At 39.8% G+C, this 15,321-nt stretch overlaps 1 protein-coding gene across 5 annotated transcripts in view; it reads left to right on the forward strand.

Moving 5' to 3' along the window:
- The window catches only part of Vps13b (vacuolar protein sorting 13 homolog B), a 567,993-nt gene that overhangs the window by 479,096 nt on the left and 73,576 nt on the right, over positions 1–15,321 (forward strand). For all 5 annotated transcript variants that reach the window (XM_076911259.1, XM_034516325.2, XM_076911256.1 and 2 more), the window contains one exon: positions 5,151–5,312. In XM_076911259.1, the coding sequence (XP_076767374.1) occupies positions 5,151–5,312 (162 nt within the window). The remainder of the gene's footprint in view (positions 1–5,150; positions 5,313–15,321) is intronic.

The raw sequence follows: 15,321 nt of genomic DNA on the forward strand, positions 1-15,321 counted from the left end.
AGCATTGAGGATTGGATTCTTATATTCATAGAGAATTGTAATAACTTTACTTATTGTTTCTTATATCTTATATAAGAAACTACTCACATAGAAAACAGATGGAATATAAACCAATGGTGAATGACATACCTAAAATGGGAAAACGGCCTGTGTCTGCACACTGGAAACAGTCCCACAGAATGTTTGGATGATAACAGAACAAATCCCTTGTGCTTTTGTACTGATTTTCATTGTTGCACTCACATTTAGTCACCATTTACGCTGAGACATGTGTCACATTTTGTGTGTGTTCCATGCCTTTGTGGAGATGGCTTGAGTCCTTCTGTGTTAAGCTCTCTGAGTGGCAGGCACTAGAAGGTGTGGGAGGGCATCTGCTCCTGTAAAGAAGCTTCCTGGGGACAAGGAAGAGAACTTAGGGGGAAATTTTATGAGACTATCTTGAGGATCTGTATGGAAACAATTTTATGAAGTAAATAGTTCTAAATTTTTCAAGTTCTCTAACCTAAAATGTTTATGAGAATTAGATTTTATAGAAATAAAATTTAATGTTTGCTTTATATGCATGAAGACCTATACAAGACTAAGGAATTAATTGCTTAACGTGGTACTGCAAAAGCAAAGGGAAAGAAGATAACACATCTGGTTTGTATTTGAAGTCTTTTTTAAGGGCATTCCATGGTTTTTGTGCTGCAAAGGACATGCGTAAAATAAGAGCTAGTGTGATCGAAATCTTTGCAGCTGGTTCAAATAGCAATGTGAAAAAAACTTCCATAGCTCCAATTTCTGGGGTTTTTTTTCATATCTGGACAATGCATTTAATAAAAAACAAACGTAGAAAATAGAGGAGAATTCTTGATAGAACATTTAAATCTGGGACATTTTTTGTCTTAGTATCAGAGCTTTATAAGGAAATTCATATGTAGCAACTACTGCAAAATGCCCTTCAAAATACCAGTTTCTTACAGAGAAAAAAATATTCTTCTAGACACAGCTATACACATAAATAAAATATGGTACATAAATATTTAAATGTTCTAAACCACATCAGACTGAGAATAACTGACTAGCTAGCACAGTGCCTTGAAGGAATATTCCATTAAGTAGAGCCATGTGTCACACAGCAGATTGCTGACAGGTACATTCTATGAATAGTTGGTTCTGATTTATACAGGGATTTGGCAATGTTAACATGAGCCACAAGAGGATATGCTTCCGTAATTGTTGCTATAATTTTCTTGTTTCCTCCCATGTCAAGGGTACTTGCCACCAAGTTTTAATGTGGTAGGCATCAGACCCTGTGTATTCTAAAGTAAATATGAAAGTACACTACTTTGAAATCAGAGGACATTTGCTGTTGAAACAGGCTGATAAAGGCTTCTTGTGCTCATTTTTTTCTGTCCTGAATGTAGTTTATTGTCTTTAGAAGGAAGTTTATTCTGAAACTTGAATTTTATTTTATGTTTAATAATGCTGACATATAGTATAGTTATTGACAATGAAAATGAATTTAATGAGTAGAATAAAACATTTGAGTTCTCCATCTACTTTTTAAAATCATATTATCAGGTATAAAACAGTTTGGTCCTTTACTGTTGGGTCATAAGTTCAGACTTACATCATCTTTCATTACTTCTTGATTTCTATGGTTATAGAGCTCTCTCTCTCTCTCTCTCTCTCTCTCTCTCTCTCTCTCTCTCTCTCCCTCCCTCCCTCCCTCTCTCTCTCCCTCTCCCTCTCCCTCTCCCTCCCTCTACCTCTCCCTCTTCCTCTCCCCCTCTCTCTCTTTCCTTCCCTCCCTCCCTTCCCCACACATGCATGAATTTGTGTGTGTGTCTGTGAAATGATGATGGTTCCTTTCATGGAACTAAATTATGAACTCAGAATACTACTTTCTTTTTGCTTTCTGTGTCAATTTTCCTGGTTTGAACAAAATAACATTTAAAAGGAGGTTATACTCACATCTCTTAATTATCAGATGTACAGATAGCCATGTAGTTGCTTCTTCAGTATGACATGAGCTTAAAATATGAATAAGCCATCGTTTAACTACAAATTCTTGCAAGCGTTCTGGGACTCAGTATAGATGATGTCATATAAGTGAATATAAGCTTTTTAATATAACAGAATCTAAAACATTCCAAGAAATGTTGAAGCTCATTATAGTTATAATAAATTCCATAGATGAAGGAACATTTGAAAACCAGTTCCCTGAAGACTTCAAGGTTTCTTTAGAAAAATATAAACAACCCCCTCGTGTTCCTTAACTTACATTTTTCCCTGAAACCCTCATCATTTATTAAACCCTCCTCAGGTTTTAGGGATGAGAAGAGAAATATGATTTTTTTTCAACCTCTAGCTGGTAACTTAACCTCTATGTTAAAATTGATCCCAATTCATTATGAAAAGTGAATGTTACCCTCAGGATGTGTAACTGAGTGGGAGTTGGAGTCATAGCCTCTCCTTCATGGCTTTACTCTCTCATGGAAAGGAGAGAGAGATGTTTACAAGGAGAGTAGTTTATTTTGATTATATAATACCAAGTGGAAAAATCTCATCAAAACTAATTACACACTGTGATTCTAGTTGATTAAAGATTTTAGATAAATACATTAAGTAGGATTGGATAAAGTAGGCACATAGTAACAGCCAGGAGATCCAGAAGAAAAAAAAAAAAGATTGTCTGAAAAATTTCATTCCAACTGTGGGTGGCAGTTATATCTGAGCATAAAGTTAGATATTTAAGTTCACTTTTAATTTTTTTTTTTTTTTTTAGTTTTTACAAAGTCAACATGCTTTACCAATGTTAATATTAGAGTAAGGTTAGGGTGTGTTTCAGTGGTCAAGTGCTTGCCTGTGCGCTCCTAGCCCTGAGCTCACTTCCCAACATAGTTAGAAAACAAAGATTTGTTTTTGTCGTTTGTTTGTTTCCTAAGTATTTAGTGAGTACTCAAACATCAGGAATTGCTATGAGTATTTCAGGTAAAGTTGCAAAAGATGTAGGTCCTGCTCCTTCTCCTGGTAATGGAACAAACAGGTCCTCCGAAGCGGATGAAGTGTCATGTCAGCATCCAGTGGGAACTAGTCAGGCCTGGGGAGGATTTCAGAGAGCTATTTTGAGGAACTGACTTTATATAGAAGAACCAGGAGGAGGAGGAAGAGGAGGAGGAGGAGGGAAGAAGAAGAAGAAGAAGAAGAAGAAGAAGAAGAAGAAGAAGAAGAAGAAGAAGAAGAAGAAGAAGAAGAAGAAGAAGAAGAAGAAGAAGAAGAAGAAGAAGAAGAAGAAGAAGAAGAAGAAGAAGAGGAAGAAGAAAGAAGGAGGAGGAGGAGGAGGAAGAGGAAGAGGAAGAAGAGGAGAGGAGGAGAAGAGGAGGAGGAGGAGGAACAACAACAACCAGGAGGCCAAAAACAAGCAGACCAATCAATCCAACAAGAGATAAGAGATAGAGGTTCAGGCAGAGGAGCTGACTGACTGGGGCAGGAAATAGCTTGATGCTTGTCTGAATAATAATGAGGCCGGGGGGGGGGGGGGTGAGGGTGGCGCAGAGGTGGAGGAAACGGAGGCTTGAAATGCAGCTGGTGCTCTAGGCACAGTCCAGATAAAGCTGTTGTCTGAAACCAAACAGCAGGCATGTTTTAATCTCATGAGTAACAGTTAAAACTCATATAAGAGAGCACTAATGGTCATCAGTACTTGGGTCTCAGTCCAAGTAATCTTTGTGGATTTATGTGCCTGCCAAGCAAGGTTCTGCACCATGAGAATTGAGAGGGTAAGCAAGACTGGATAGGTGATTGTAGAGGAGGAGGTGGCATTCTCAAGGGTATCTGGTAGAGTGTGTTTCTTGGGGTCTCCTCGTGGCCTGAAACCATAGAATACCCACCTGGTATTCTGCATGGTCGAGATTGGACTCTGTTTCCACCAATTTTTTGCTTATGGAGTTCTAGGTTTGGTCTCTGACCTGGCTGAGTACCTCTGAGTACTACTATAGACTCCTTGGGCTTCACGCTTCCTAATCCACCGCATTATCTTGCTTCTGAATTAGGTCACCATTTACTTCCCCTCTCCTCAATAAAGGGAAAAACTCTACTGAGGCATTCTTTAGACCCCGAGCCAGAAAACAGAGGTCCACTGGAGAGAGGCATCTGCTGTTACCTCTTGTTACATGCAAACTGATGAGCTTCTTGGAAGTTTAGATCCTCAAGTGGGTCCCTTTCTTAGCTATGCTTTTAAGTTTCCCTGAAACCATGTCAACTGGGTTTTTTGTTTGTTTGTTTGTTTTTGTTTTTGTTTCTGTTTTTGTTTTTGATGTCACAGTTAGTGGGGAGCCTTTAGGCTGAGAAAGAGGTATCAGCATAGAAACCTAGTGCTAATTAGATGATCCATAGCTGCTTAATGGGGTATATTAGCTACTGACCCATTTGCTGAATGAAACAGATCCTGGAAACTTTTTCAACTTAATATCATTCCTCTTAAAAACTGCAGCTTGGCCTTTAAATGGGTTCTGGAGTTGATACATTCAGCCTCTTTAATAGAGGGAAAGTTATGGTTTTATTTATATCTCTCCCTGTGCAGATGCATATTCATTCTCTCTCTCTCTCTCTCTCCCTCCCTCCCTCCCTCCCTCCCTCCCCCTCCCCCTCCCCCTCCCCCTCCCCCTCCCCCTTCCTTCCTTCTCTCTTAAGGGACCCAGGATTATAGTAACCTAAATGATCCTTACTTTCTGTAGGGTACAAACTGTGGCTTTGGTAATTGGCCTTGATTGTAGAGTTTAGAGGGCTGGGAACATGGTAATTCTAGCCTCTGGTACTCTGTTCAGAAATGTGCACAGCCCAGCCCAGCACTCTTTATAGCATGTTAATTCGCTTTAAGAAATGTTAAATGTTTGTGGGATCTCATTGTTCTTTTTCTCTTCTGTGTGTATGATTTATTTTGTAGGAGTATAAATCAAAACACATTCCTGGAACGTCTGATGTCTTTAAGATATTTTTGTTGTGCTTATCCTAAAAGTATAGAATATTCTGTATACCAGAGCTAATGACAACAGATGCTTTAGCATTTGTGTGTTAAAACAATGGCCACTGGGCAGACAGCTGCCAAACATCTTGTAATTAATCTGATACACACATTGGCTTTCATATTCTTTTTCTTCCAGAATAAATGCCCTGAGGTAGAAGAGTTGGTCTTCAGCCACTTTGTGATCTGTAATGACACACAGGAGACACTGCGGTTTGGCCAGGTGGATACTGATGAAAATATTCTTTTGGCGACTCTCCATAGTCACCAGTACAGCTGGCGCTCTCACAGATCCCCACAGGTATTTGTGAATCAGGCTTACAAACAGCCGTTGTTCAGATTGAGGATTTGTTTATTCTGCAGTTAAGTCTGTGTGTGGTTATTTCTCTGTGTAGTGGCATCTGATGGAGACCCAAGAATGCTCACAGACCATGCTCCCTGGTAAGCATGGGTGCTGCTGGGGAGAGACAGGCCTCTAGAGCAGAGATCTTGTCCTGTGCTGGGCAAGCATGCTATACTTCTGTGCTTTGCTTTTCCCATCTCCAGAACGGGGATGAAGTAGCCCTGCTCTGTGTAAGGAGCCAGACTGGTGCTTGGTATGCAGGCAGTACTAGGTACTCAACATGTTAACCACTTATTCAGATTTCCTCTGATCATGCTTTGGACCAGGCAGATGCTTGTCAATAGGAAAGGCAGAAAGTCACAGTCAAGATCATGAAGTGACCACAATGACAAACTTTGCCCTAGGGAGCAACTGAGAAAAGACATAGCAAAGAATGTCTGTTTTCCAAGCAGTGTAATTCCATTTTCCTGTCACTTTAGATGGGGATAATTAGAGAGATGTGCCCTGCAGGGATAGTCTACAGATGAATTAAATGCAAAGAGGTAGTCTTAAATAAGAAAAGGAAATCCTAGGATGTATTCCCAAGAATAGTGTATTTCTAAAACTCTGGGTACTAAACTACTACCTGCTAGTGATTAAAAAAAGCAGGTCGTTCAATTAGAGAGCAAGTTTTCCCATGTGGTCATAGGCCAGCTTCAGAATCTGTTCCACCTCAGACTCCACCTCCTTTCCTTTCTTTTCTGTACCCCAAGAGCTAGATTCCTGTCTCTTAGTTATTTTGAGATTTTTTTTCACATGAAATCAGCCCATTGTTGTCATAAAATTTGGAAATGTCACCCCATTGTTGTCATAAAATTTGGAAATGTAAATATAATGAAAAATTCTTTATTTAAATATCTTAATTTTAAATCAAATTAATCTAACAGGACATTAAAACTCTAAGCTTTTGTAATACAAATTCTCTTTTAAAGATTTTTTTTTTCATGTGTGTGGGAGTGAGCAAGGGTAGGTATGTACCCTACAGGTGTCCACAGATACTGAAGTGTAGGACCCCTGGAGATGAGCTGCCTGACATAGATGCTGGGAACCAAACCACTGAACTGTCTTTCCAGTACCTAGTAATACAAATTCTTTAAAAAAAAGCTTCTCACACAATATGATATAGCACTCATAATTTTACCATAGATCATACATATTTTCAATTTTCCTCGTGAAACGTTTCCATGTTAGAGTTTTCATTTGCCCTGTGTGAGATTAGGATGTTGTATTTGTTTCTTTTGTTATTTTTTATTAGCCACAAAAGTAGAAGCACACACACACACACACACACACACACACACACGAGAGGACTGTACATAGGCAAGCCCAACCATAGTAGCACTGGCTGTGTAGCCTCCCATGGTCCCTGCATCCCAGCAGTGCACCACAAGTGGCAGGAAATGTGCCTCAGAGTAAATACAATAGCGTGTGCCTGTACACTACAGTAGCCACACACACCTAGATATAGGGCTCAGCTAGCAAAACAAAAGAGAAAGACACTCAGCTCTGTGCAGTCACCACCAGGATTCCTGAACACTGGAGTTCATTTGGGAGGGCTGATCCTAGGAGATGGCTCAGGACTGTGGGGATATGCAGTTCCTGGGTAGAGGGGAAGTCAGTGAGAAACAAGAATGGATGGCCACTGCCACCACTACAACTGTTGGTTTTATGTTGTTGTTTTTTTAAAATACTAGTTTACTTTCACAACATCTCTATGTAGCTTATTGACATACATATTTTAAAAATAAGAGAACTTGCCTTTTATTAGCTTATTATTTATATATGCAGTTTTATATCTACAATCCTGTTTTCTTTCCCTATATTTTGGCAGCATGATTCATCTGTCAAACTAGCCAATCTGTGAGGTTTTAAGAAAAGGACTGAGAAATCTCTAATGCAGTAGACTATGTAAGCCTAAAGCCAGAGTAATAGGATTGTTGGTCCAAGAGTAAACTCTTGCAAAGTTTTAACTGTGTCACCAAAGTTAACTCCTGTAACTTTTAATGTATATAAATTGTTGGTATAAAACATTGTCTTTAACTGGTTGTGATTGTGTACCTGTAATCCCAGCACTCAGAAAGTTGAGGAAGGAGGATCAAAGAATTCAAACCATCCTCTACCACATAGTGAGTTCAAGGGCAAGCTGAACTAATGTGAAGCTACCTCAATCCCATCCCTAGCCCAAAAAAGAAACCTTTATGTTTAATAAATCAGACTCCTTTAAAAGAAAAGGATGTCTTTTTGTTTCTATGTATGCTGAAATGTATTTTAAGACCCTCTGAAACCAGAGGTCTTAATAGGCCCAGAGGGTCCTCATGGAATTCCTAACATCCCCAACAGCACACACGAGAGCTGACGTCTAAGGATCAGAAATCCAACCACTTAACTTCAGCTGCACCTGGAACTCGTCACAGATGCATAGTGAGCAAAATGTTCCTTTTCCCAGATTCCAAGTCATATCCTGAACTGCCCCACAAGCTTGCTTTTAGGAACATTTGTGTATGCATGTTTATGCAACCTTGGGTATTCGTCAATTCATAGTCTCAGGAAGGATTTCTAAAGTTCATAGAACTTCACTCCACTAAACAATGCAGCTCATATTGCAGAGATCAAGAAGTGGCAGCAACACCTGGAAAGGTTTCAAAAGGTCAGGGTATCTTAGAACCACACAGAAGGTTGCTAACAACATTGAATCCCAGTAGGACAAGAAGTAACACGGACACAACCAATTCCAGAAATCTGAAGCTGAGAAACCTTTTAGAATTAAGAAGTCATAAAGTCTCATATAGTTTCTAACACATGCTATGAGGCAGAATCACTTAAAATGTTGGACATTCCACAGCAATTTCTTGCCTACACAAACAAAGGAAGAGTGGAACTGTTTCCTAGGGAATAATTAAACATGTTCAGCTGCGCAAAATCAGATGCCACTACAGAGGACTTGTAAATATCTTGAGTTCAGCTTTCCAGATAGATTGGGTGACCACAATAACCATCAAGAAGTTGGTCTTCAAAGAAGTATTTCCTATCATACAGAGTTGAATCTAGATCCTAGTATAAGATGATGGCATCCTCCCAGAATATGAGCAAGTGTATACAGCTCAGAGATAAGGGAAGCCTTGTTTGAGTTAACCAAGCCAGATAGAGCAACACCTCCACAAACTATAGGACTTACATAGAAACTATTGTAAGCAACTTCCTTTCTGGTTCTAGCACTCTGGTTAATCTGCCCTTGACATAGGAAAACCTCTGCTTTGAATGTAAGACTTTGTACTTCTTTTTACTTTCAGATGGCACAGTTTATGAATTATGTGCATATTTAGAGGTGTAGAATTCCAACTACTAGTGATTTAGTTTGTTTTAGTATAAAGATTTATTTTATTTCATATGTAAGAGTGTTCTGTGCACATGTGTGTATGTGCACCATTGTGAGTGCCTAATGCCTACAGACGTCAAAAGAGGATTTTGGATGTAGTGTATGTAACTAGCGTGCAGGATGATTATGAGCCATTGTGTGGGTGCTGGAAACTGAACTAGACCTTCTGTGATAGTAGTCAGTGTTCCTCACCTGAGCCATTGCCTCAGCGCCGCTATCACTTAATTTTAGTAATTAAATCAAACAATGTAAAAACAAGAGGGTATGGGCTCTAGAGAGTATATCTAAAATAACAAAAATGTGTAGCTAGCTGACAGTTTATTTTGAAAACCAGAAGAGTATCTTGGAAATATTCAATAAACACACATAGTGCCAAAATTATAAGGCCTACCTTAAAGGCAGGGGTTGGCAACTGTCCTTTAAAGGATCTGGTAGTTAATAAGGTAGCTAATGTATCAGGCTTCCAGAGTCTTACAAGTGGTGTTGCAGCTTCGCATCCTGTGGAGCACAGTAGAGTTCATAAAGGGATGAGGAGGCTACACTCCAGCAACACTTTATTTATAGATGAAGTTCTAAGTTCATTCTACTTTCACGTGTGTTGAATTGCTCTTTCGCCTTTTTATTTTTCAACCTAATTGTAAAGGTTCTAAGTGGAGCAGAGCTGGTCAGTAGTTAAGAGCATTTGTTGCTCTTACAGAAAACTAGGTTTGATTGATTCCCAGCACTTACATGAAGGCTCACTACCATCCATACCTCCAGTTCCAGAGGATCCAGTGCCCTCTTTTGATCTTAGCTACAAAGCATGCACATGGTACACAAGCATACTTGTGAGCAAAACAGTCACACATGAAATAAAAGTGAGTAAATCTAGTTTTTAATTTTTTAATAAAATCACTTTGAAAGTCAATTTTAAAAATGTAAAGGTTCGCCGAGCACTGGTGGCTCACGCCTTTAATCCCAGCACTTGGGAGGCAGAGGCAGATGAATTTCTGAGTTAGAGGCCAGCCTGGTCTACAGAGTGAGTTCCAGGATAGCCAGGGCTACATGGAGAAACCCTGTCTTGAAAAACAAAACAAAACAACAACAACAAAAAAAAAAAAAAAAAAACCCAAACTGTGAAAAATGTAAAGGTTCACAAGCTATCTAAAAATGGCCAATTTGCCCATAATCCCATGTACCAATCCTTGCTTTAGGTCTTATGGCTAATAGATTTCCATAGGCTAAACATTTGATTTGTAGGTCTCCTCACTTTGACCTTTGTGCTAGTCCCATCACTTCAATGCTTGGAAAAAAAAAATCTCAAAAATGTAAGAAATGATAACAGTATCGGTGTAAACATGCAGTGAACGTGCTTGTCAACAGTAAAGTATTTTGTTGTTCTCACTCTGTACCCAGTCAATGTGAGCTTTAGAAGGTTCTCCAGTTCCCTTTTGGGATGTAGAACTATTTTAAGGGGAAATCTGATCATTTTTCCATTTTCATAAGAAAACAATGTGTTTTGAGGACAAAAGTGTCTTATAATTCCAGCAAATTGTCCATTTTGTGAACTGGCCTGTAAGTCCTCTTCAGTTGCCACTCTTTCCAAGTGCATTCATACCATGTGTTTGTTCAGATGGATCCAAAGAAAGGACAGACTCCTTACTGCCTCCGTCACAGTTTAAAAACTAAAAAGGCAGACAAAGGCAGGAAAAGATTCTGAGTTAACACTGATGTTTGTCAAGTGTTCTCTGTGTGCACATATGTGTTAGAGCTAGCTTTATTTTGTTTATGGTCTATAGGGGTTGTGAAGTTTCTTTAAAAAGGGCAAATGATCAAGAATTTTTAATGAATAATTTGAGAATGTCATTTATATATACAATAAATTATTTACCCCACCCCCAACTCTTCCTGGATCCTACACTCACACATCCCCCTTCCACTTCTGTGTGTGTGTCTGTCTGTCTGTCTAGGTGTCGCTCTTATATACAAGTTGCTAATGGAATTACAACTCCCTTTCTAGGATTCCTTGGGTAAGAAGCTTCAAAGCATTAAAATAAGCCTCCATAAACTTGACTTTATTAAAACTGACTCCATAATTTCTTAGTAATCTCTTGTTAGAAAAGGATGTAAAGCAAAGATTTACATTAAAATATTCATCACAACTTTAAAAACACTGAAAAAGTGAAAGGTATCAAAATGTTTACTTTTAAGGAGAGTGAAGTAAAATCTAACAAGTCCATATGATGATCAATAGATTGCAGGATTTTCAAAGTATTTATATAGAAAATATAAATAGTTGCTGTGTCCTATAACCAAGAAAAGAATTTAAATTCTAGATATAGAATGTCATCTTCACACTATTAAGAACAAATACACAAAAAATATTAAGAAAGCTTAGACAGCAAGGCCATCATGTCCTCACAGGTCCTTCTGTCATTATTTCTCTCCACCTTAATTCATCTCCTATCTTTTTATTCATATTTTAATTGGTTGTGGTTAGTTTCTTTTGATCTATTGTATGTATTAAATATGAACAGTGTCCTAAGGAATGTATTCTCAATTGAGAAAGAGTTACTAAGCCAGTGACATGAGAGTACAGCTGGTGGACCAAGCACATAGACTAAGATGTTTGAGAGCTACAAAGGCATGGCAACAGGGCACGGTAGGGGAACATACCTACTTTTGTGCCAGTGCAGAGTCCATGTGTGGAACTGCCAAAGGGGAACCTGGGTGAAGGCTGCAAGAACTCTTGATATGCTGTGCTAAGCAATTTAATGCTGTCTCCAGGCTGTAATAGCATAGAGGTGAGAATATCTATATACCCAGCACAGGCCAGGCTGAAGACTGAGTACAGGTTGCCATGGAGAGCACACCACACAAAGCCTGGGAGATGTAATCATCGTATTATGGTCAAGGAAGTTCAATATTGTTTCATTGTAATTCAGGGTAAAAGGTAGGTCACACTAAAGAGACAGTTCCTTGAAATGGGTTGGTGTATTTTCAGGCTTTAGTGTCAACCTGATACAAGTTAGAGTCATCAGAGAGGAAGGAGCCTCAGTTGAGGAAATGCCTCCCTGAGATCCAACTGTAAGGCATTTTCTCAATTAGCGATCAATGGAAGAGGGTCCAGGCATCCCTGGGCTGCAAGTCTTGGTTCTGTAAGGCTGAGCAAACATTGTGAAGCAAGCCAGTAAGCAGCATCCCTCCATGGCCTCTGCATCAGCTTCTGCCTCTAAGTTTGAGTACCTATCCTGACTTTCTCCAATGGTGAGCTATGATCATCACTAAGTATAAGCAGAATAAACCCTTTCCTTTCCAACTTGCTTTTTGGTCATGGCATTTCCTTCAGTGGTAGGAACCCTGACTAATTTTGTGATATAAATATTCCTGCAGTAGCTGACTTCGGGCTGCCAGGGTTTTAAGAACCTGTTAGAGATTTCTGGCTGTTTGGGAACTGGTTTTCATAGTCAGTTATGAGCCAATTTCAGCTTAACACTGTTTGGAATTCTGTCCTAAAGAACCTGCCAGTCTGAGGAGATGCCCTGTGTTTGGCAGGAAGCCAAGGGCAGCTGTGGGGTAATATAAACAGAGAACACCACAGTTGCACACACTTGATAGAGATGTTCTGGTAGAGGTGAGAATACAGACAAGGGGAGAACACACACAGGAATAAGCTTGTACACTACTGCATATGCTAAGGCTGGGAAAGATGGTGGTACCTGAGCCCTGGCAGAGCAGAGGGCATATTGACGAAATGCATAAGAAACCAATTTCTCAGTGAATAGCAGCCATGAATTCTGAACAGTGCCAAAAACTGCCTGAGGACTCTGGGTTCTAAACAATGTGGGCAAGTTTGGGAAGGAATCAAAACTATGGCAATGCAGGGTGACCAGTCATCTTTCTAGACCAGGACACCAGCACAGCTAAAGAATGAAGAAAGAACCCTGGAAAGGAGAGAAGTCATAAAGTTGGATCATGATATGTGTACAGTTGACCCAGCTGTTCTCATGAACCACACATTGAGAGGCTCAGAACCTCTGTGAAGAGAGGCTCTCAACTCTGTGCCTGTGAGTAGGACAGTGGGGCATTGGGCTTCTACACTACCTGGCCAACCTGGAAATGGCTGCCAGCACCAGCCAGTGTGAGGCCAGAGCCCTCAACATAAGGCCACCACTGGAACAGGCTCAGAAGTTGGTTCTCCAAATAAGAGTCCAGCTGACACCTTATCTACAGTCTTCTTACATGAAGACATGACCAACCCATTGCCTCCTGACCTGTAGACACAGCAGTAAGTGGATGCCTGCTGACATTGCTGAAGGACATTTCACTTTAGCATCTTAGAGTCCCTTTTGTTTGACACCAGTTTCAATATGCATGAGTTCCTAACCAAGAATATTATAAGCACACTCTTTGTCATCTCTAGACCACTGTGCCTGGCCATGTCGATTGGTGTCATTTTCCATTTGATAAAGCTGGCACTTTCACAACTAGTAAACTCTGGCCTCCTTTTATCTAAGGATGGTTCCTTAATCTCATGCATGCCTCCCAGATTTCAGCACAAGCTGAAGGTAGAAGCTAGGAGGAGCTTCAGCACTGTGTCTGGAAGCCTTAGCCAGATCCTTTCTTTGGTTTCTTAGCCCTTTGGCTACTTTCCGTGACACAGTAGGTAACAGTGTTGATGATAAACTTCCTGACACTTCATTTCCCTCAGCCTCTGATGGGATATCAGGTTTCTGGTCATTTTCTCTTTGAAGCTTCTTAGGTGCCCACTAATACTTTCTTGTGCCTTCATAGATTTTTTTCTTTTCTGCTCCAGTTTCCCTCCTACATCTTGGACTTTTGTTACAAAAGCAACAGTTTATAAATAACAAAATCCCTCTTAGTTGTCTATAGTATCTATCAAATTATCACAAAAAACACTTGAGTACCTAGAACAGGAAGACAGAAAAGGAAGAAGAGGAGAAGGAAAAGGAGGAGGAAGAGGAGAAAAAGAAAGAGAGAAAGAAAGAAGAAAAGAGAGAGAGAGAGAGAGAGAGAGAGAGAGAGAGAGAGAGAAAGAGAAGTTGCCGTCAAAGGGTTTTGTTGAGTGAGGAATTTCAGAATTAGGTTATTAATTACAACTCAAGGTCTGAAAAGATTGTCATTAAGGCATCATCCAGAACTGCAGTCCAGCCCTTGGAAGGCTTGACTGGGCTACAGGATTGGCTTCCAAAATGTCATACTCATGTGGCTCATGGTAGGAGGTTTCAGGTGCTCACTTCAAGCATCTTTCCATAGAATTGTTTATGTATTCTCTTGATGTGGCAACTGGTTTTGTCTAGGTCAAAGAATCCAAGACAGAATGAGGCAGAAGCCAGTGTTTATGCTTAGAAGTTATTATCATTTCTGTTACATCCCAGGGGTAAAACACGAATCAGTCCTGTCTAATCTGGAAACAATTATACCAAGAAACAGATAATAAGAAGCAGGCATCATTGAGCTATATTAGAAACGAGCTTGCAGAGGCTTACTGGCTAGCCAGTCTAACCAATTAGTAAGCTCCAGATACAATGAGAGACCTTATCTCAAGAAGATAAAGTGGGGGACAATCCAAGAAGTCACAGAACACTGACCTCAGACTTCCTTACATACATGTATACACACACACACTCACACTCATGAGCACCAATAAAAGGGAGTGTCTAGCTGGGTACAGTTATCATTATTGTAGTAATTATTTAATTTCAATCAGGGGGTGCTACTCTGCCTTTGATCATTCAGTTCCTAAATAAAAAACACAACCTTTATATTTATAATAAGTCTTTAAAGCACTAGAGCTGGGTACAAATCTACTCTTTATGATACTATGTCTATTTCCCTGCCAATAACCCCAAGATATAACTTGCCATGTTCTGCCAGAGCCCTCATGACCAGTTCTCACAATCCATTACCCCATGGTGTCTACTCTCCCCATTCCTATTTTTCCTCAGGCTCCTCTCCTCAGACCTCAAGCCCTGGGCAACAAAGCACCACCTACCTCTCTTCTGCCCAGCTATAGGCTGTAGCTGTGGGCATCTTTATTCAACCAATAGTTTTACATTAAGGAGCAAGATTACATTGCATCACTTGATGCATGTGAAGATTCCCTCATCCCTGAGGCAACCAGATCTTGGGGGCCAATATTGAACATTACAACACTAGCAAAAGACTAAATCTCAACATAATCACTGTTCTTGGCTGTCATAGGGAGATTGAGTGATACAAAAACCAAAGAGACTGTATTGGATTATTTAGGACATCATTGATAGCTTTATGGCTGAAAGAAAGATCCTTGTTTGGAAAGTAATAGTCTGAGAAATGAACTGAAAGTACAAAAGTGAGGAAGATAAACCTGGAGTTTTTGTTTGGTTAGCTTTGGGGGGGGGGGGTGTTTGGTTTTTTTATTGAATATTTATTTACAATACAGATGTCATCCCCTTTCCCCATTTCCCCTTCCTACAACCACCTATCCCATCACCTCTCCTCCTTTTTGCTTTTATACCATTTTAATTACATACATGTATTAATGTCAGTTCTAGGTTGAGGGTCTAGCAA

This window comes from Arvicanthis niloticus, chromosome 13 (assembly GCF_011762505.2).
Source record: "Arvicanthis niloticus isolate mArvNil1 chromosome 13, mArvNil1.pat.X, whole genome shotgun sequence".
Classification (NCBI taxonomy): Eukaryota; Metazoa; Chordata; class Mammalia; order Rodentia; family Muridae; genus Arvicanthis; species Arvicanthis niloticus.